General features: G+C 32.8%; 3 protein-coding genes across 11 annotated transcripts; 1 reads left to right on the plus strand and 2 right to left on the minus strand.

Moving 5' to 3' along the window:
• Positions 1 to 1,365: 1,365 nt before the first annotated feature.
• On the minus strand, positions 1,366 to 6,079 carry LOC124823510 (protein NONRESPONDING TO OXYLIPINS 2, mitochondrial). Of its 5 annotated transcripts, none has more exons than XM_088107005.1 (3): positions 5,858 to 6,075; positions 5,640 to 5,761; positions 1,366 to 1,756 (listed from the first exon to the last, which is right to left on the minus strand). In XM_088107005.1, the coding sequence occupies exons 1-3, from the start codon at positions 5,983 to 5,985 to the stop codon at positions 1,746 to 1,748; spliced, it is 261 nt and encodes an 86-aa protein (XP_087963131.1). In that variant the 5' UTR covers positions 5,986 to 6,075; the 3' UTR covers positions 1,366 to 1,745. The 5 variants fall into 5 exon arrangements, with proteins under 5 accessions (XP_087963131.1, XP_087963130.1, XP_047151677.1 ...); XM_088107004.1 differs by having other exon boundaries at positions 5,576 to 5,761; positions 5,858 to 6,069; XM_047295721.2 differs by lacking the exon at positions 1,366 to 1,756 and adding an exon at positions 2,503 to 2,760 and having other exon boundaries at positions 5,858 to 6,068.
• Positions 6,080 to 10,249: 4,170 nt separating this feature from the next.
• LOC148204093 (uncharacterized) lies at positions 10,250 to 13,746 on the plus strand. Its single transcript, XM_088107848.1, has 2 exons — positions 10,250 to 10,782; positions 13,266 to 13,746. The coding sequence occupies exons 1-2, from the start codon at positions 10,250 to 10,252 to the stop codon at positions 13,744 to 13,746; spliced, it is 1,014 nt and encodes a 337-aa protein (XP_087963974.1).
• A 1,005-nt stretch (positions 13,747 to 14,751) lies between these two features.
• Positions 14,752 to 17,872, minus strand: LOC124823508 (Peptidyl-tRNA hydrolase II (PTH2) family protein). Of its 5 annotated transcripts, none has more exons than XM_088107007.1 (8): positions 17,652 to 17,870; positions 17,112 to 17,309; positions 16,552 to 16,612; positions 16,365 to 16,401; positions 15,753 to 15,830; positions 15,590 to 15,662; positions 15,250 to 15,378; positions 14,752 to 15,159 (listed from the first exon to the last, which is right to left on the minus strand). In XM_088107007.1, the coding sequence occupies exons 1-8, from the start codon at positions 17,691 to 17,693 to the stop codon at positions 15,133 to 15,135; spliced, it is 645 nt and encodes a 214-aa protein (XP_087963133.1). In that variant the 5' UTR covers positions 17,694 to 17,870; the 3' UTR covers positions 14,752 to 15,132. The 5 variants fall into 5 exon arrangements, with proteins under 5 accessions (XP_087963133.1, XP_087963132.1, XP_087963135.1 ...); XM_088107006.1 differs by having other exon boundaries at positions 17,112 to 17,318; positions 17,652 to 17,868; XM_088107009.1 differs by having other exon boundaries at positions 15,339 to 15,378; positions 17,652 to 17,865.
• Positions 17,873 to 18,778: the final 906 nt, after the last annotated feature.

An 18,778-nucleotide genomic window follows, 5' to 3' on the forward strand; every position in this document is an offset into this window, starting at 1 on the left:
TAAAGCAAAAAAGAAAAGGGAAGAAGAGGGTTATTTAATTTACCCCAATCTTATTTATAAACAAAAGCTCGAGTATATTAAATTAATAAGCAGTGCATTATTAGACTGAGAGGAAGCTAAGATTGCGGTGGTCACATGACACTCTTCCACTGAGCGTGAACGAGATCACTGTACCAATGAGTGATGTATGCATACACACTGATATACGTATACTTGTATGGCAAATGGCAAATACGTAGTCACAAGACTAAACCCTAAAATAAAAAAGTCTCACAAGTCATTCTCTATACTCACACTACCTTCATGCATTTATTTAAGGCCACCACGTATGTTGTTTTCCGTTGTCCCTTTGCTCAGATTGAATTTGGAATATTTTTTTCTTCCTCATGCATTCTGGACATGATTTCTCATGAAACATTTTAAAATTCAGGAAAGGAGAAACTGCAACAACTGAGTGAGAATAATTTTCTGAATTAGATAACCTTATGTGATTAATTAATTGTGCAATTAAAGTAGCACCTCAGATAAAGATTCTTTCACAAGCCATTTTCATGAAAAACTAACTTAGTTCTTAATTGGAGAAATCAATAAAAAATAATAATAATATCATGACATACTTCTACGTTCATTTGACACACACACTACAAGAATAAAATGATCATAAAAATATAAATTGTTATAATTTTTCAAGAAAAAAAGTAAAAAATAAGAAAGAATAATATCAAATGAATGTAAAAAAAATTATGTGTCAATGAATATTTTTAAAAAAAATTACCCTATTAGATTTGACACAAAGTATAAGGATAAAATGGTCATAAAAGTGTAAATTTTTGTATTTTTTTTAAGAAAGAAGAAAGTAAAAAGTAAGTAAAGATAGTATCAAATAAATATAAAAATTTGATGTGTGTTAAATAATCATTATTCTATTAAAATTTGTGTGTATGTTTGTTACTGTTGAGGTATCTGTTTTAATCCTAACGGGTCAATGTGCCTGGACCTCACCTCCCACACAATAAGCCCAAACCAATGAAACTAGGGTTTATCTTCCTACTCTTTATAACTTCTCTCACATTCATAATGTAAAAAATACCAACATGCTTCACTTATAACACATCATATATCATTTTCTCAAATTATGGAAACAGAAAAAATTAGAGAAAAAAAAATAGAGACTTGATTATACATAATTCAAAAGTTATTTTTTTTCATTCAAATATCGAGTGGCTCGATTTTAACCTACGATTTGAACAGTTTTTGATCCAAAAGGTCGGATAAATAAAATATTAAATATGGTATAAACCAAATTAAGCATATTGACAGAGGTGTGATCTGATACATGATTAGCAAGATTGAAAAGACAAAAAATGAGCGTTCTTAAATATGTGATAATATAAATAAAGGAGAAGGCCATATTTTGCAAATAAAAAAAAGTAAGGTTAGATATTGATGTCTCCAAAGCTAAGCCATATACATCTTTGACCAAGCTTCGTGCAGAAACAAGAAGTTGCTTGAAGCCATTCCAATTCCACACATGAAGTGGACAAAACAACCCTTCATATTTACTAGTTAGAATATTAAGATCATGGCTAGCTACATGCCATGCCATATGCATAGTGGCATTTAAATTTGCAGGTTTTCCTTTAAAATATATCACTGTTCAACTGCATGAGCATGGGGTAGTATTTGCCATGTTCGTCAATAGTTTATTCTTTACTCGCTTTCATAACAGCACCCTCCATATTGCTTCAACAAATATCTAATGCATTAAATAAACAATATCAAAAGACACGTTAGGAGGATAAAAAACTATGTTTTGTGTAGTTTAGGAGCATTTAATATGCTTGCTTACAGTGTCTGTAGTTAAAAAAAGATTCAACATTTGTTCATTAAGTATCTGTTAATAAGAATTTGCTACACATTTAGCCGTAGTAGAACTTGTTGGAAATAAACCAAAATGTTAACAAAAACATTTTTCAACTTGTTTTTCTTATTCATTAGACTCAAATTTAAAGCTGAGATAACAAGTATCTTTAAAAAAGATTAATTATGTTCAAACTAGATATAAACCCAACTCTACCCTTAAGCGCTCCTCTGTAATGATTATATTAAAAGTCTTCAAAAGAGAACATAGGAAGGCAAAATGACAACAGTTGCGTGTATTATTAGGCACTTTGGATAAAAAAAGTAGTAGAGGCTACGTGGTACGAAGGAGAGAGAGGGTCTCACATGGTCATGTATGGTTATGACGGAGACATAGTCTCTTTCGTCAAGGCTGTTTTCAGAGAAGATGGAGACATGTCATTGTTTGTCTACACTTCACTTTATTTACCTGCACATCATGTCCCCAAAAAACTATACTCAACATAATTTCCTCCCACTGCTCAAACGTCGGTTCTCACATACCCTATCTGAATTAATCAGCGCCCAAACTACACTTATTATAGATGACGCAAGTAAATGCACTGATTCTAATGCTATTGCTAACAAGTTCAGGAACATGCATGAGCAGAAATGATGACCAGGTGAATCACCAATTTTTTGTTTTTTATTCACCAACTGAGGTTCACATAGGTTGATCTGTAAAACAATTTGGACTGGAATGATCAAAGGATTCTCCCAATATACTTGTTATAGTGAAGTGTCTAGAAAACTTGAAAACAGTTAACAGGTAGAACATCCCAGCAAAGTAAATAATGTTCTCTGATCTGCCCATCAATTTGTCTTCAAGACAATCTTATCGCGGGGTGCTGAGACCCATTTCTGAGAAAATTTGAAAAGGATAAAAATTACATAAGCACAGGCTTACAACAGGAAGTCTCATCTACACAATAGAATAATAACTAAGCAAAGCAAGTGACGTTTAACACACACAGTACCAGAGCAAAACCTCAAAGCGACGCAGTTCGTGAAAAAATGGCTGTGAATATGTAAAAAGGCTGAAGCTTGAAGGTAAATAAACGTACAAGGTAGCAGCAGGAAGCCATTGCATCCTTTGGTTTTTTACATGGAAATTGAAAAGGAGAATTATAGATGAATTATTTTGTTCACATCCCAGATGTGGTTTTACACATTTACTGAGAACTTAATAGTTTTAGCTTCTACATTCCAAATATCATTTCTTACTTTTTAAATGGGTTTCCAAATGCTATTTATCACATGGATGAAACCAATGAATAACAAGCATAACATTGATGTCACCTAAGTTGTTTATTCAGACAACGCTTAGGAAAAGTATGATTGTCTGTGACAAACGGGATCAGAATTATAGAGAAAATGAGAAAAAGTCCACTGAATATAGTATGATCACGCTCACAGAGACTTGGCGGTCTGCACTTCTCAGTGTCCAAAGGCCCTAACCCTTCTCAAATGAAAGGATACCCTTCTCTGGATCCTCCGTCCCATTTATAACCAACAGCATGCCTTACTCCGTTTTGTCCAATCCCTTAATTACAAGAAACTAACTGAATCTAACAATTAACTAACTAAGACCGTTAGTTAACTAACATGTACTAAATAACGTGAGAGTTGCAATCTCCCCTCTTATCCTTTGGAAATCAGAATTTCAGTAAAACCGGAAGTGTTCTCTGGCCACACCATGATCCAAGTGGCCTTCTGTTCCAGTCTGTCGTATGTTCTCTCAGCCCTCAGTTACTGTCGTGTCCCTTTATTCTCTTTAATTTGATCACCCTTTTGTTGTAGTATATTCTACATTCTGAAACAGGTCATTCAGGATTCATCTTTCTCTACAGTGTCTTCTTCTATTTTACCATGTTTTAATTTTCTGATTTGGGTTTTAAAATTTAAACATTTATAAACTAACACGTATAATATATTTTTTTTAGTTCATAAAATTCAATAATGTAGCAGCCCCACTATAGAATTTTCAGTGTCTTCCTTCGCAAGGGTGATATTCACTACGATGAGTTTCTATGTACAGAAGTTCTACCCAAGAGGAAAAATTAAATGCAATAATATGAATCAAAGCTCAGAGCTTGGTACGTACTTTGATATCATTTAGGTACAGATCATATCCTTAATTATACAACCTAAGTAATCGGTTCTTCCTCAGATTCAAGGGCAACAATGAGGGGATTTGGAATGGCAACTTGGTGGTGAGCATGTGTGCACTTTGCAATGGATAAATCAAGGATTTCCAGGTTCATATGCGTGAGCTTCGAAAGTGACAGTCAACAAGCACAAACAACTCATGGAGTGTTTGTTTTTGTGTTGGAGAGGCTATAGCTCAGGTTGTAGGATATGTTTTGCATTAAAAGGTCCAAAGATCATTTGACAAATTCAGAACACAAACTTCTTGAGTCTTTTGAGCCCCTCAACCTGGAAGCAACATTTTGGCTGCTTTTGCATTGAGTAAAATCTGGCTTCGGTGTATTGATAAAAAAAATTCCTATTAACTTGATATTATCTTACTGTTTCAATAATATCAAACAAAAATAATATCCTTTATAGAAAATATAGATCTCAAAGTAACTTCTTATCAACACTATCCAGACAACATTCATCATAAAAAAGTCATTTGCCAAATAAATGTTTCCAAATATAGTGCGCATTCGGATTCACATTGAACCATCCAAAATCATGTTGCAATAACAACTGGTGTAATTTTAGATAAATGTTCATATGTTTAGTCTAACTTCAAGTTGTTGATTACGGGGCCAACATTAATTGAGTTGAGGTAACTTTAGAAAGCTTTTGTATTGGATAAAAAAATTTAGAGTTTTACTACTAACCAGCTTTTAGAATAAAAATAGCCAAACATAAATCACTTCACTTCAAAAACTCTTTTGTGAGTTCACTCAAACTCACACATGAATCCATCCACCCAATTCCCCATTTTAACCAAAATCAATTTTAGAAAAGAATGTTCATTAAAAATCAAGTTTATAAACTCCAATTCAAAGACAGTCTTAGTGGTACAACGCAAGCCAACTACTACACAGTGTGAATCAGTGAGAAAATAATAAAAGAAAATCACAAAAATATTACGAACAATGGACATAGAATAAACTATCACAATGTAAAGTGATGATATTCTCCAGCAAATATAAATTTCATTGCTCCTACTGTTTTAATGCCACTAAAATTCACTTTATTTACTTTCCTATCAATTCTTCAATATGAATGTGGACACAGTAGTTTTGAGGCCGCTCCCTAAGCAAAGCTACAATCTTATATAGGACAATGGATATGCGAGGAGCCTCTGACACAAGAGTACGTCAGTATTTTTTAGTTTTTTATTCCCCTCAGATTATCAGTTGTTTACGACGACATATGATTAACATTAGCTCACAGGCCACTCGCAAAGCAAAACTGCAATCTTGTATAGGTTAAAAATAACCTGATAGCAACGTCCTCTTGTTTTGCTAAAATATAGACACAGCAAGTTGCCTAATCATGAACAAAATGAAACAAACACTGAGACTCTACGATGCATAATAGATAGGGATTTGGAACTCGAAGAAATGATAATGCGGTTAGTTTGAGAAAAACTCAGTATGCCTTAGTTTGATTGGGTAGATGGCATTAAGAAAAGAGGGGAAGTAACAATGAAGCTTACAGAGAAGAAAGCGGTAAAAAGAATTGGAGAAATCAAACTCCGGGGTTGGCACTGCAGAGCATACCCTGGGACAACGACCTCGACCTACTCGAATCGATGCCTAGACAAGAAGTGAGGCGCGCCGACGACACCGCCGAGTGCAGCGGAAGCAGCGACTGCAGGCAACCGAGCTCCCCACCCACCCACCTGAACCAAAAAAAAAAAGAAGAAGAAGCGCAGAATAAACATAAAATCCAATTGGGTCGAAGAAAAGGGATCACTTCATAGGGGAAACAGTCTTGCCTGGTCGTAACCGGAGAACGAGTTTTGAGGAGAAAAGCTGAGGGTGTGGGCTTGGAAGCTGGTTTGGTGATGGTGGATTTGATAAAGGACAATGCTGGTTGCGAAACAGATCTATAACGAGAAGCCATTGCAGCCACCCACCAAATTCCAGAGTTAGGGCTTTTACCTGTCACAGTTCAAGAAAGGGTTTTGCTGAGGGTTTTGTCCTTTTTCACTATTATTTTTCTTGTTCTTGTTCTACTCCTTTTCTTTTTTTCATTTTTTTTCCTTTTTTCCTTTCTTTTGCATTTTAATGAAAAGGGGAATAAATTGAGGTAACTTGTAAGGGAGAAATGAAAAATAAATAAATAAATAACTTGCCTTTGAGTTAAATAGTTGAGATAAGAGGTCTTATTTGTTCGTTTTAACTATAAGTAACACAAATAATTATTTTTTATTTAAAAAACCTATTGATCTCTAAACTCGTTGTTATAGTTTTCTCTTTTAATAAGAAAATTATTTAAGTCAGATTCCAAAATTTAAAAATTGTATGCTTATAGTATTTTAACGTGTAAGTACAATTACATTTTTTATTAAACGTAAAAATGTAAACTAAGGAGTTTTTTTTAATAAAAATTAAAATAAAATCTAATATTTTCATATACTATTAAAGTGAATTTGTTCCATTGAAAAAGAAATATTTAAATTTGAATTTTGGAAATTAGAAAAAGAAAAATTATATATACACAAAGATATTTTAGTAAATAATATTAGTAAAATTAACCAAGTACTAATAATATAGTAATCCATATAATTACTTTTATTTATTTTTTTATGACTTGTTAACCAAACAATAAAAGATTACTTCTTTAGTTTTCTTTATGATTGTCAATGTCAAGTTTAATCTGATTAACCTGTTAAGATGTATATCCTGGGTTAATTTAACTTTTTCACCAAAAAGAAAGTTAATTTAACTTAAGGTGATTTAAAGTTTAGCTACCACAATATTAACAGGATCTTTGACCTGATTATTACTTTTATTTCTTATACTTTGATTTATTTAATAAATTTGTATGGGGCTAAGTTTAAGTTCAACAAATTTTGGATCACACAATAGTAAAGAAATGAGTGCACTGAAATATCAAAAGTATGCTTATTATAAGTTTATATGCTTCTCCATAGAACTTCTAATTGTAAATTATTCTATTTTGAGCTAAATTTAAATCAAAATGAATTCTACAATATCATGTTTGTTAGCATTCAGCAACTTATTTTACAAAATATTTGTTGACTCACAATTTTAGGAAAAAAAGCGAACATTAAAGGACTGAGAATTTCTCTCCTTTCATTTTTGTATCCAATAAACATTAGATGTTTTTTTTTTAATTTCAATGTTAATTACCCATTTGTCCTAATAATCTTAAGACTTAAATAATGCTTTTAGTCATCATAACATTAATGAGTTTTGATGTTGGTTCTTATAATTTTTTTAGCCTCCAAATTGTGAAAGAGTGTTTCATCCTACACCTCCAAGATCTCATCCTGCACCTCCAAAAATTCCACTTTTAACCTTCTGACATCTCATCATCATCCTGCACCTCCAACTTTTTCAAAACTTTATTTTTAACTTTAATAAATATTTTTCCATTTTCTTTTCTTTTTTATTAAAAATAATCTTCACTACCTTAATAATAATTTAATTTAATTTATTTTAAAATTTAAATATTATTCAAAATAATTTTGTACTTTAATAATTATTAAAATATAATTTATATTATAATAATAGTTATATTAAAAACATAAAAATAAAATAATAACAATAATAAATAATAATAAAAATAAATTTGATTTAATATATTCAAATATATTAAATTATAATAAAATATTAAAATAAATTAAATAATTATTAAGTTTTAAATAAAAATGAAAATTTTAAAACGTTTATTTATATATTAAAATCTATAAAATATGTTAATACTTTGCTTTTTATTTAAAATTTAATAAATATTAAACTTAAATAAAAATTATAATATAATAACTAAAATAAGAATAAAAATAAAAGTAAAAACAATATTTAAAATCATATTTAATATATTTAAATATATTAAATTATATTAAAATATTAAATTAAATTTAATAATTATTAAAATTTTTAAAAAACAAAATTTTGAAAAATTTGTTAATCAGATATAGGTATCCGATAAGTTATAAATCGGATATCCATATCCGATAAAGAGTTTTTAAAATTTTATTTTATATATAAATTTTAATAATTATTTAATTTAATTTAATATTTTAATATAATTTAGTATATTTAAATATTTTATTTAATATAATTTTATTTGTTAAATAACTGTTTTAAAATTTTGTTTATTATTTAAATTTTAATAATTATTTAATTTAATTTAATATTTTAATATAATTTAATATATTTAAATATATTAAATATTTTATTTAATATAATTTACTTTTTGTTATTATTTTTATTTTTAATTATTTTATTTTTATATTTTTAATATAATTATTATTATAACATAAATCATATTTTAATAATTATTAAAATATAAAATTATATTAAATAATATTTGAATTTTAAATTTAGTTATTATTAAGGTGATATAGAGTCTTTTTAACAAGAAAAAGAAGAAAATAAAAATATATTTACTAAAATTAAAAATAAAATTTTCTATAAAGTTAAATGTGTAGGATAATGATGAAATGTCAGAAGGTTAAAAGTGGAATTTTTGGAGGTGCAGGATGAGATCTTGGAGGTGTAGGATGAAACACTCATTGTGAAATTACTGGTTTTAGTCCTTAAGCAATATGAAAATTATCACTTTAATTTCAAAAAAGGCTTTTACTTTCTGCACGCTCCATAATTTCTTCACACACCCCTCCTATTTTTTAAAATAACCATTTTAACTTTCATAAAAATGATTTTCAGATTACATATGCTACAAATTTTCTAGAACAAACTTTCGGAAATAAGATTTTCAAAATAAAATTTCCAGAACAAATTAAATGCAGTGTAAAACAAATTTTTTGAAATAAAATTTCTAAAACGAACTTTCCAAAGTATAATGTAACAAGCGTAAATGATGAGGAGGGTCGCACTACAAAAATAAAGGGCAAAATGCAGGGAGAACAGAGTCAAGAAGAAAATGTCGAGGATAAAAGACGCGAGAAAGTTGTTAACATCCAAGGATAGGTGTCACCACCTCAAAGAGCTGACATGGCAGGAAAGGAGAAATGTGTGAGGCACTTAAATGCACGTTTGAGAGGGTATATGTGGAAAGGGAATTACTTATATAGCAAAGGGTGGGTAAGAGAGAGGTAGGCAATGAATTGGAAAATTATTCTTCTCTCTCTCTGTAATTTCGTTTTCATTGTTGTGATACTATACTTGTGTTTTCTCTTCCATTTCTGTTTTGCTGAAGCTTCTTGTGATTGGATTGATTCCTTATGATCTCATTGGAGCTCATAGGAAGTGCAATCTAAGCCAGACCTTGTTTTCGTAATAAACCAGTCTTATTACGTTTTGTCAGTCTTCTATCACTGTTATTTCCTCACTGTTACATTGGTGCTTTCATCACCTCCACCATGGCTGCAAATACACCTTCACCGGAGCTTTCGCATATTCTCGAAATCCTAGAGAAATGCGATCGTGACCACGCACGTGAGATGATAGAGTTGAGAAATGAATTAGCAGATTTTAAAGCTAATCTTCAAGGTGGGGGACGGAACTCACAGGGTTTCACATATCCTTTACAAGTGAGGAACGTGAAGCTGGATTTCCCTAAATTCGACGGATTTGAGGTCCTTCAATGGATTTTCCGTGCGGAGCAGTTCTTCGAGTATTATAATACTCCTGATGAGCAACGCATTGTGATTGCAGCAGTCCACTTTGAGAAGAATGTAGTACCATGGTATCAAATGATGCAACGAACCAGTCCAATTATTTCATGGAATACATTGGTCAGGTCACTCGAACTTGAGTTTGGTCCTTCTCCGTTTGATTCACCTAGAGCAACACTTTTTAAACTCACACAAATAGGCTCCGTAAACGATTATTATGTTGAATTTACTAGCCTTGCTAATCGTATTTATGGCGTCAGCGCAGAAGCTCTATTGTACTGTTTTGTAAGTGGTCTTAAACTTGACATTAAATGTGAGGTCATTGCCCAAGCCCCTAGTTCTATTTTAAAGGCCATTGCATTAGCCCGCTTATTTGAAGAAAAATATAGTGTCAAAACCAAACCTCGGTATGTGAGTTACCATAGACAGAATCATACCACTAATTCCCAGCAATCATTCACTAACCCTGTGCAACAACCCATTTTGGCTACACCAAACACCAAACCTATTGCTGCATCTTTTAGAAACAGTACCATAAAGAAGATGTCCCCTACTGAAATGCAATCTCGAAGAGAGAGAGACTTATGTTTCACTTGTGATGAAAAGTTCTTTGCCACGCATAGGTGCCCAAATCGACAATACTTAATTATGCAGCTAGAAGAGGATGAGACGAAAGAACAGGAAATTACGGAGGATGTGGTTAACTTGGAAGAAGAATTGGCACATCATTTATCCTTTAATGCATTAAAAGGATCAACGGGCACAGGTACAATGCGGTTTACTGGAACAATTGCAGGGAAGGATGTTCAGATACTACTCGACAGTGGCTGCAGTGATAATTTCTTGCAACCTAATCTGGCCAAATTTCTTAAGTTACCAGTGGAACCTGCTTCAGGTCTTCAAGTGTTAGTTGATAATGGAAACACCTTATCGACTGAGGGCAAGATTTCAGAGCTACAAGTACAGGTGCAGGGCCAAATTATCAGCCTCCCTGTCTATTTACTCTTAGTTTCTGGTGCTGATTTGGTTTTGGGGGTAGCATGGCTAGCTACTTTAGGGCCACACATTGCTGATTATAGATCATTGACCATTAAATTTTACAAAGATAAAAATTTGGTGACGTTAGTTGGGGAAAAACAAAAGTCTATTGGTGTAGCACAATTCAATCAGTTGAAGAGATTGAGCCACACGTAGAGTATTGCTGAAATATTCACTCTGCAACTATGTTCTAATTTTACGACCCAAGACCAGTGGGCCAACATTCTGCAGGATATGCATCCAGAGATAACACTCTTACTACATACTTATAGAGGAATTTTTGCCAAACCCGTGGGATTGCCTACTCCAAGATCTCAGGATCATAAAATTCCCTTACTCCAGGGTAGTGCTGCAGTGAAAGTCAGACCCTATAAATACCCACACAGTCAAAAACAACAAATAGAGATCATGGTGAAAGAGATGCTTGATGAAGAGATAATTGTTCCAAGTTCAAGTCCTTTTTCTTCTCCAATAATTTTGGTCAAAAAAAAAGATGGGACATGGAGATTTTGCACGGATTATAGAGCTTTGAATGCCATCACAATTAAGGATAGTTTTCCGATTCCCACCGTAGAAGAGCTTTTGGATGAACTATTTGGCGCTAAGTATTTTTCGAAGCTGGATTTGAGGGCTGGTTATCATCAAATCTTGGTGAATGAAGAAGACAGATACAAAACAGCCTATAGAACTCATCAAGGCCATTATGAGTGGTTAGTGATGCCATTCGGGTAAACAAACGCTCCTGCAACATTTCAAAACTTAATGAATGACATATTCCAAGGGTTACTGAGAAAGTCAGTTTTGGTGTTCTTTGATGATATCCTAGTCTATAGTCCATCATGGTTAGCTCACTTACATCATCTACAACAGGTCTTGCAGATTCTTGAAGATCATAAGTTATATGCCAAAAGGTTCATTTTGGCTGGAACAAATAGATTATTTGGGACATATTGTTTCTAATCGTGGAGTGCAAATGGAAGATAACAAGATTCAAGCTGTGTTGCAATGGCTTGTGCCAAAAACTATCAAACACCTCTGCGGGTTCTTAGGTCTCACAAGCTATTATAGACGGTTTATTAGAGGATATGCAACAATTGTCAATCCTTTAACAAATTTATTAAAGAAGGACATCTTTAAATGGTCAAATGAAGCATCTAATGCTTTTCTGTCATTGAAAAACGTCATTACCACTACACCAGTGCTTTCCTTACCAGAATTTTCTAAGTCGTTTGTGCTTGAGACCGACATCGGGATCAGGAATTGGTGCAGTCCTGAGCCACGACAGACACCCTATTGCTTTCTTTTCAAAGAAACTATATACCAGATTAGCCAAGAATTCAGCTTATACACGTGAATTTTATGTTATAACAGAAGCCATTGCTAAGTTTAGGCATTATCTGTTGGGGGCACAAGTTCATAATTTGCACTGATCAAAAGTGTTTGAAGGCCCTCATGGACCAATCATTGTAGACTCCGGAGCAGCAGACATGGTTGCACAAATTTTTGGGCTATAACTTCACTATTGAATACAAGCCCGGGAAGGAAAATTTAGCTGCTAATGCACTTTCAAGATCATTCTTCATGGCTTGTTCTCAGGTCCATAATGATCTAATTCCAAAGATAAAAGCTGCTTTACCTTTAGATCCAGAGCTGTAACCCATTATTACTGATTGCTCTCAAGGGAAGCTGGTTCATTCTCATTATTCTTGGCTGGGTGGCGTATTATATTGGAAAGACCGAATTGTAGTTCCAAGTGAGCAAGCAATCAAAGACCACATTCTTAGTGAATACCATTCCTCTCCTTTTGGCGGTCACTATGGGATTGCGAGGACGATGGCAAGGGTTTTAGCTTAGTTCTTTTGGAAGAATATGCATAAGGATATCACTGCCTTTGTCCAACAGTGCATGGTTTGTCAACAAGAAAAAACATCAACAACTTTACCTCCGGGACTGTTGCAGCCATTACCAATTTCTCATCAAATTTGGGAAGACATCACCATGGACTTCATAGTTGGGTTACCACCATCTGAGGGATTTACGATAATTTTTGTCATTGTTGATAGATTATCCAAGTATGCTCATTTTGCACCACTCAAGTCTGATTTCAACAGCAAAAAGGTGGCAGAAGTGTTTCTCTTCATAGTGGTAAAATTGCATGGATTTCCAAATTCAATTGTGTCTGATAGGGACAAGGTCTTCACTAACATCTCCTTAAACTAAGTGGAACAAAATTGAACCTTAGCACTTCTTATCACCCTCAATCGGATGGACAATCTGAGGTGGTTAACAAATGCTTAGAAATGTACTTGAGATGCTTTACTTATGAAACTCCCAAAGCTTGGCTCAAATTTCTACCTTGGGCTGAATATTAGTACAATACCTCGTATCATCACAGTACTCAAATGACACCTTTCAGGATAGTTTATGGCTGAGATCCACCTACACTTCTTAAGTACCAATACTCATCAATAGATCCTCCTTCAATCCAAGACATGTTGCAACAAAGAGATGTTGTTTTGGCTCAATTAAAGTTGAATTTGCTCAAGGCTCAAGAAAGGATGAAGAAATATGCATATCAAAAGAGAGTTCACAAAGTATTTGAGGTTGGTGATTCGGTGTTGGTTAAGTTGCAACCCTATAGGCAACACTCGGTTGCTTTACGCAAGAATCAAAAGTTAGGTCTGCGATATTTTGGACCTTTTCTGATTATGCAGAAAATTGGCACGGTTGCTTACAAACTTCTTTTGCCTCCTCATGCTAAGATACATCCAATTTTTCATGTTTCTCAGCTGAAACTATCTAAGGGAACTAATAATGATGTTGTTTATGTTCCATTGCCGCTTATGACTGCTATAGAAGGTCCCATTCTAACAGCCTTCAGAGTACACAGGCAGCGGGAAATTATGAGAGGTACGACCACAATTCCTCAAATCCTGGTCCAGTGGGAAGGATTAGGGGAACATGAAGCAACTTGGGAAGACAAGGAAGACATAGTTGAAAGGTTATCCATCGTTTAACCTTGAGGACAAGGTTAGTTTTAAAGGAGAGAGCATTGTATCAAGCGCAAATGATGAGGAGGGTCACACTACAAAAATAAAGAGCAAAATGCAGGGAGAACGGAGTCAAGAACAAAATGTCGAGGATAGAAAACGTGAGAAAATTGTTAACATCCAAGGACAGGTGTCACCACCTCAAAGAGCTGACGTGGCAGGAAAGGAGAAACGTGTGAGGCACCCAAATGCACGTTTGAGAAGGTATCTGTGGAAAGGGAATTACTTATATAGCAGAGGGTGGGTAAGAGAGAGGTAGGCAATGAATTAGAAAATTATTCTTCTCTCTCTGTAATTTTGTTTTCATTGCTGTGATATTGTACTGGTGTTTTCCCTTCCATTTCTATTTTGCTAAAGCTTCTTGTGATTGGATTGATTCCTTATGATCTCACTGGAACTCATAGGAAGTGCAATCTGAGCCAAACCTTGTTTTTGTAATAAACCAGTCTTATTACATTTTGTCAATCTTCTATCATTGTTATTTCCCCACTGTTACATATAATACTTTCCAAAACGAATTTTCTGAAAAGGCTTATAGAAAAAAATTTCAAAACATACTATTTGAAAAGAACTTTCCAAAATTATCTTTTTTTTCATTCTCTCTTTTCCTCCTCTGTACTGTTTTTCCTATTTTCTTCTACAACAGCAGCGATGAAAGTAGTTGTGAAAAATATTTTAGTTTTTTATGTTATTGTACGGGTACAGTTAGTAATTGTGGAGATACAGGAAGCAATAGCCTTCTCAAAATTAATACAATAGCGCCAAACACCCCAAACCAGTTTATAGGATTAAGACACTATTCAGCAACTTCAAACCCTCAAGCTACAGTAAAAAAGTTCATCTAAACAAAGATTAGATTTTTAATCATCCTCAACATGGTGCATGTAGTTGACCTTACCTACCAAATGTTATTAAACTTATGATGTTATGACTGTATTCTAAGAAAAGATAATCTAATCCACGCCTAACAGATGACCTCAACTTCAAAGCTTAATTTAACTTTCTGTCAAATTACATAATAAGCATCAAATATATTTTATGCTTTTGATATAGTAAATGATTTATTTGTAAAAGAAAAAAACAACTTTTGTCCTTCAACAATTCTATATAATAACAAATAAATAGTTTTTGTTCATCATGGTAGACAGGGTGATGAAATTCATGCAACTACACCTATTGAACACAAGCATACCATTGCCATGTTCTTAAGCCACTGTGACGATGACTAATTAGGCAACTAATGGCGGTGTTAGATAATGCGTTAGAACACAAGACCAAGTGGCAACAAGCTTAGGTATTTATCATATTAGGACATGCTTCTGGAATGCTGTCAAAGCAGTGGCAATCTACCAGTCACCGCATCCACAGATGATTTTGGTCCTGACAAAAAATGCAGCACATTACAAAAGCTGTCAACAAAGAAAAAAGGTAGCAACTTTGAAAAACATCAGCATCAAATCCAAGACTGACATTCAATTTTTCAATTAACTGCAGAAGCATTTGGATTTTCTTGCACGTGTTTTTGGTCTTACATGACATACAAGCAACAGGAAGCTTACCAGGTCCAACAGCAAGAACAGTTTTTGATCCTGCCGAAACCTGAACATATAAAAGCGTTAGCAATGATACTATCAAAAGCCACAATGTGAGGATGTTAGAAGATAAAAGCAAACCCTTCCACAATCAACCTATTGCATTACTTTGTTATTATTAACAATTACACAAGGAGAGTTCGTCACTAAGTATCAACTCTATGCTAGATTTATAAGGTGATGCTATACTTTATTTCTAGCCAAATATGAGGCATTACCTGTGTTCTTCCTGCGTCAGCAACAACAAATGTAGGAAGGCCAATGCTCTCAGCTGCGTCCTTCAGTTTATTCCTGATCCAAAGAGAAGTCATCAATGCATTGTAGGTCTTGTTCTACTGAACAAGTGAATTTACAGTATCCAGATTAAAATCACATGCTTACATCTCTTGTTGATTCCTGCAAGTCACAACAATTTTGGGCTGGCCACACTGTTCCCATTGTCTCAGAAGAGACCTATCACTGCAAAAGTACAAGGTGCTGGAGTTTATTACAGCAATAAACTTGCTGGTAGAAGCTATTATATCAAAGAATATGTAGCCTGAATGAACTTAAGTTTTAAGGTATAATAATATCGCTACGAAGTATAGCAAAATCACAGGTATGAAATAATCATCATTTTCATGTTCAATATGAAATGTTTTAAAACTAAACATGTCAAGTTCCTATTTTCATTTGCTTTAAGGTAATGGAAATTATCTCCTTGAGTATAACCAACTTTACAGTATGCATCTAAAAAAACTGACAACAATGTCATCCCAGCACTGGACTATGTGAAGTCACAACCATATTGGCCATCATGCGCCTACAAAAATTGTCCTGAAGGTTGAACAACATGGCACAATCTTTTAAACATTATGTGAACCTAGATGTGGTCTTGTTTCTTCATGAAGGAGATGTTGGTAGGTGAATTCCCAGGACTCACAAGGACCACTAATTAGATATCTAGAAGATGGCCCAATGCTTTGAAATGGACACTTCTCAGAACAAAAGTACCTTTGCATTAACTCAGCATACATGCCAGTTGCAGCATCTGCAACAAAATGTAATTGTAAAGGCATAAACTAAGAAACATAAAGGATGCAAAAGGAAGTGATAAGGAAATTTGTAATGGTGAAAAGAGACTTTTGACAAATTTGAGATAAACAACACTTCAAAAGTTAACAATAGTTTGATATCTTACGAGCACATTGAGATGCAATCTTTCCAGATTTCATCTTCAAGTCTTGTCGAACGACCAGAACCTGACAGAAAACAGTGCACTTTTTAAAATCAGAAGTGGTTTTTGTACATAAAATGGTAGATGTTTCTAACAATTAAAAGGAATGCATATAACATCTATTTACCTGCCCTTAAATTTGTTTGAAACAGAAGAGGAGTTCAATTAATCTAATTATTGAGTAATTACATTCATGGATACAAAAAACTTTGTATACACTGCTGCTTCAGATTATGTACTTCTAAAAAAGTAAAAGAATTATAAACTTGTTCCTGGGTTTTGTTCAGTGATTCTACAGAGAAAACTGTTCACATATAATAATCAATGATTAAACAAGTTCATTCGGCAAACTTTCCTCCTAACTGAGAAAAAGCAGATGGATAGTAAGGGAACAATTTTAATCATGCACACATGAATGACTTGCTTACATGATGTACAGATAGTGGCAAATGTGATGAAGGAAACCATATGCAGGTAAAACTCTAATGATACGAGAGAGTGGCAAATGTGATGAAATGACAAACCATTTTAAGTTCTCGGTCACCATTGCTGGAGACTGAGAGTTGCTCTTGAAGCTTGGTAGATGACAATTGTTTCTTGGACAAGTGATTTCTACTGGGCTTTGTTAAATCTAACAACAACCCAAAAATGAAACCTATAACAAGACCTGGAATGAAGTTCTCTGCCTTGAAACTCCCCGCGAACCATTCTTCCTTTTGTTTCTGTTGTTGCTATACAAACAACACTCAGGCAAACAAATAACATATTCAAGGTACTCAGCGTATCAAAACTCAAAATATAATTGACATGGTTCCCAATATATAAGGGGTAAAAAGAAGTAACTCAAAGATTGGAATTTTGGACCACCCCTTTCCTGGGGGAGAGGTGCATGGTTGTTCAAAAGGATGGTGAAACATTTTACATATCAAATACGCGTTAACAAATGAATTTCCCTGAATAAACTATGAGGATATAGTGAAAGAGTGCAATACCTGTCTTGTTCAGTTGTTGGGACAAAAAACATAAAAGAAGACAGATAAGGGAAGTGAAAGACATGAACTAACCTTATCCCGAGGTTGATTAGAATTTAGGATCGAAGAGAACATTGAGTTTTTGCAGTGAAGGAAGAAGGAACATGAATGGGTAAATTTTGAATGTTTGAAACTGAAAAGTGCTATTATCTTACCCTTAGCTCAAAAGGGTAAGCGAATTTTGAGAAGATGAAGATTTACTGGTGGCTGCTTTGGCCAGTGTAGAGTAGAGACATGCCGCGTTAAGGAAGAAAAAAAAGGTTTAATGGTTATGCTTCCGTGTATATTTTTTTTGTTTTTTAACCTTTAAATTTTTCTTTGGCTTAATTACTGTCTCCATTTTTGTCTAAGGTGTGTTAAATTAATTCGTTTTAAAAAAAATCAATAGCTTGTTAATTTTGGAAGAAGTATTTTAGGTATTTTTTTAGAAAATTATTAATTGATTAATACATGTTTTTTATTTTTTTATAAATTTTTTTGTTGTTATAGAAGAGGTTTTTACTGTGACACATGAAATGATTTGTGAAGTGTAACATAATACTATCACAATACTATATCAGAGGTTAACGTAAATATCAAATATCTTAAATTTATATTACATCATTATATATTATTAATTTATATTTTATTAGTTTATATGTTTTTAAGATTAAAACTAATTAAATATAAATATTTTTTAAAAAATAAGTAATTAAAACCAATATATTATTAATTTATATTTTTTAATAAGAATAATTTAACTAACAATTTATGTCAATAATAAATTTGGTGTTTTTTTAATTATGGTCAAATTTATTATTTATATAAATATTATATAAATATTTATATTAATATAATTTTTTAATATATTATATATTTTTTAAATAAATATAAAATTTTTAATATGTATATTAAAATTAATTTTTAATATATTACATACAAATATACAATAATGTAATATATTAAAAAAGTATTTTTTTAATAAAAAATCAGTATAATATTTATAAAAAAGAAATTAAAAATCATGTATCAACACTTAATATGTCATATTAACTATTTTTCTTTTAAAAGTATATTAAAGCGAGTTTGAAATTAACAGAGGCTGTAACCCTAATCCTTATGTACAAATTGAGGAATGTTATCTTCATTTCCCATTTCTTCACGCTTTATCTTCTTCTTTT

The sequence above is a fragment of the Vigna umbellata genome, chromosome 2, assembly GCF_029865625.1.
Source record: "Vigna umbellata cultivar VRB3 chromosome 2, Vumbellata_1.0, whole genome shotgun sequence".
Classification (NCBI taxonomy): domain Eukaryota; kingdom Viridiplantae; phylum Streptophyta; class Magnoliopsida; order Fabales; family Fabaceae; genus Vigna; species Vigna umbellata.

What these genes read in the sequence shown, in the direction of transcription:
- LOC124823510 (XM_088107003.1), bottom strand. Translation starts at nt 5,985, where the DNA reads ATGGCTTCTCGTTATAGATCTGTTTCGCAACCAGCATTGTCCTTTATC. An exon ending in CGTTCTCCGGTTACGACCAG is followed by an intron (nt 5,762 to 5,857) that starts GCAAGACTGTTT and finishes TTTTTGGTTCAG; the next exon opens with GTGGGTGGGTGGGGAGCTCG. An exon ending in GTCGAGGTCGTTGTCCCAGG is followed by an intron (nt 3,713 to 5,639) that starts GTATGCTCTGCA and finishes GACCTGTTTCAG; the next exon opens with AATGTAGAATATACTACAAC.
- LOC148204093 (XM_088107848.1), top strand. Translation starts at nt 10,250, where the DNA reads ATGCAATCTCGAAGAGAGAGAGACTTATGTTTCACTTGTGATGAAAAG. An exon ending in GATTATAGATCATTGACCAT is followed by an intron (nt 10,783 to 13,265) that starts TAAATTTTACAA and finishes ATTAAAGTTGAA; the next exon opens with TTTGCTCAAGGCTCAAGAAA.
- LOC124823508 (XM_088107006.1), bottom strand. Translation starts at nt 17,693, where the DNA reads ATGTTCTCTTCGATCCTAAATTCTAATCAACCTCGGGATAAG. An exon ending in GATTGCATCTCAATGTGCTC is followed by an intron (nt 16,402 to 16,551) that starts GTAAGATATCAA and finishes ATTTTGTTGCAG; the next exon opens with ATGCTGCAACTGGCATGTAT. An exon ending in CTGACGCAGGAAGAACACAG is followed by an intron (nt 15,379 to 15,589) that starts GTAATGCCTCAT and finishes TTATATGTTCAG; the next exon opens with GTTTCGGCAGGATCAAAAAC.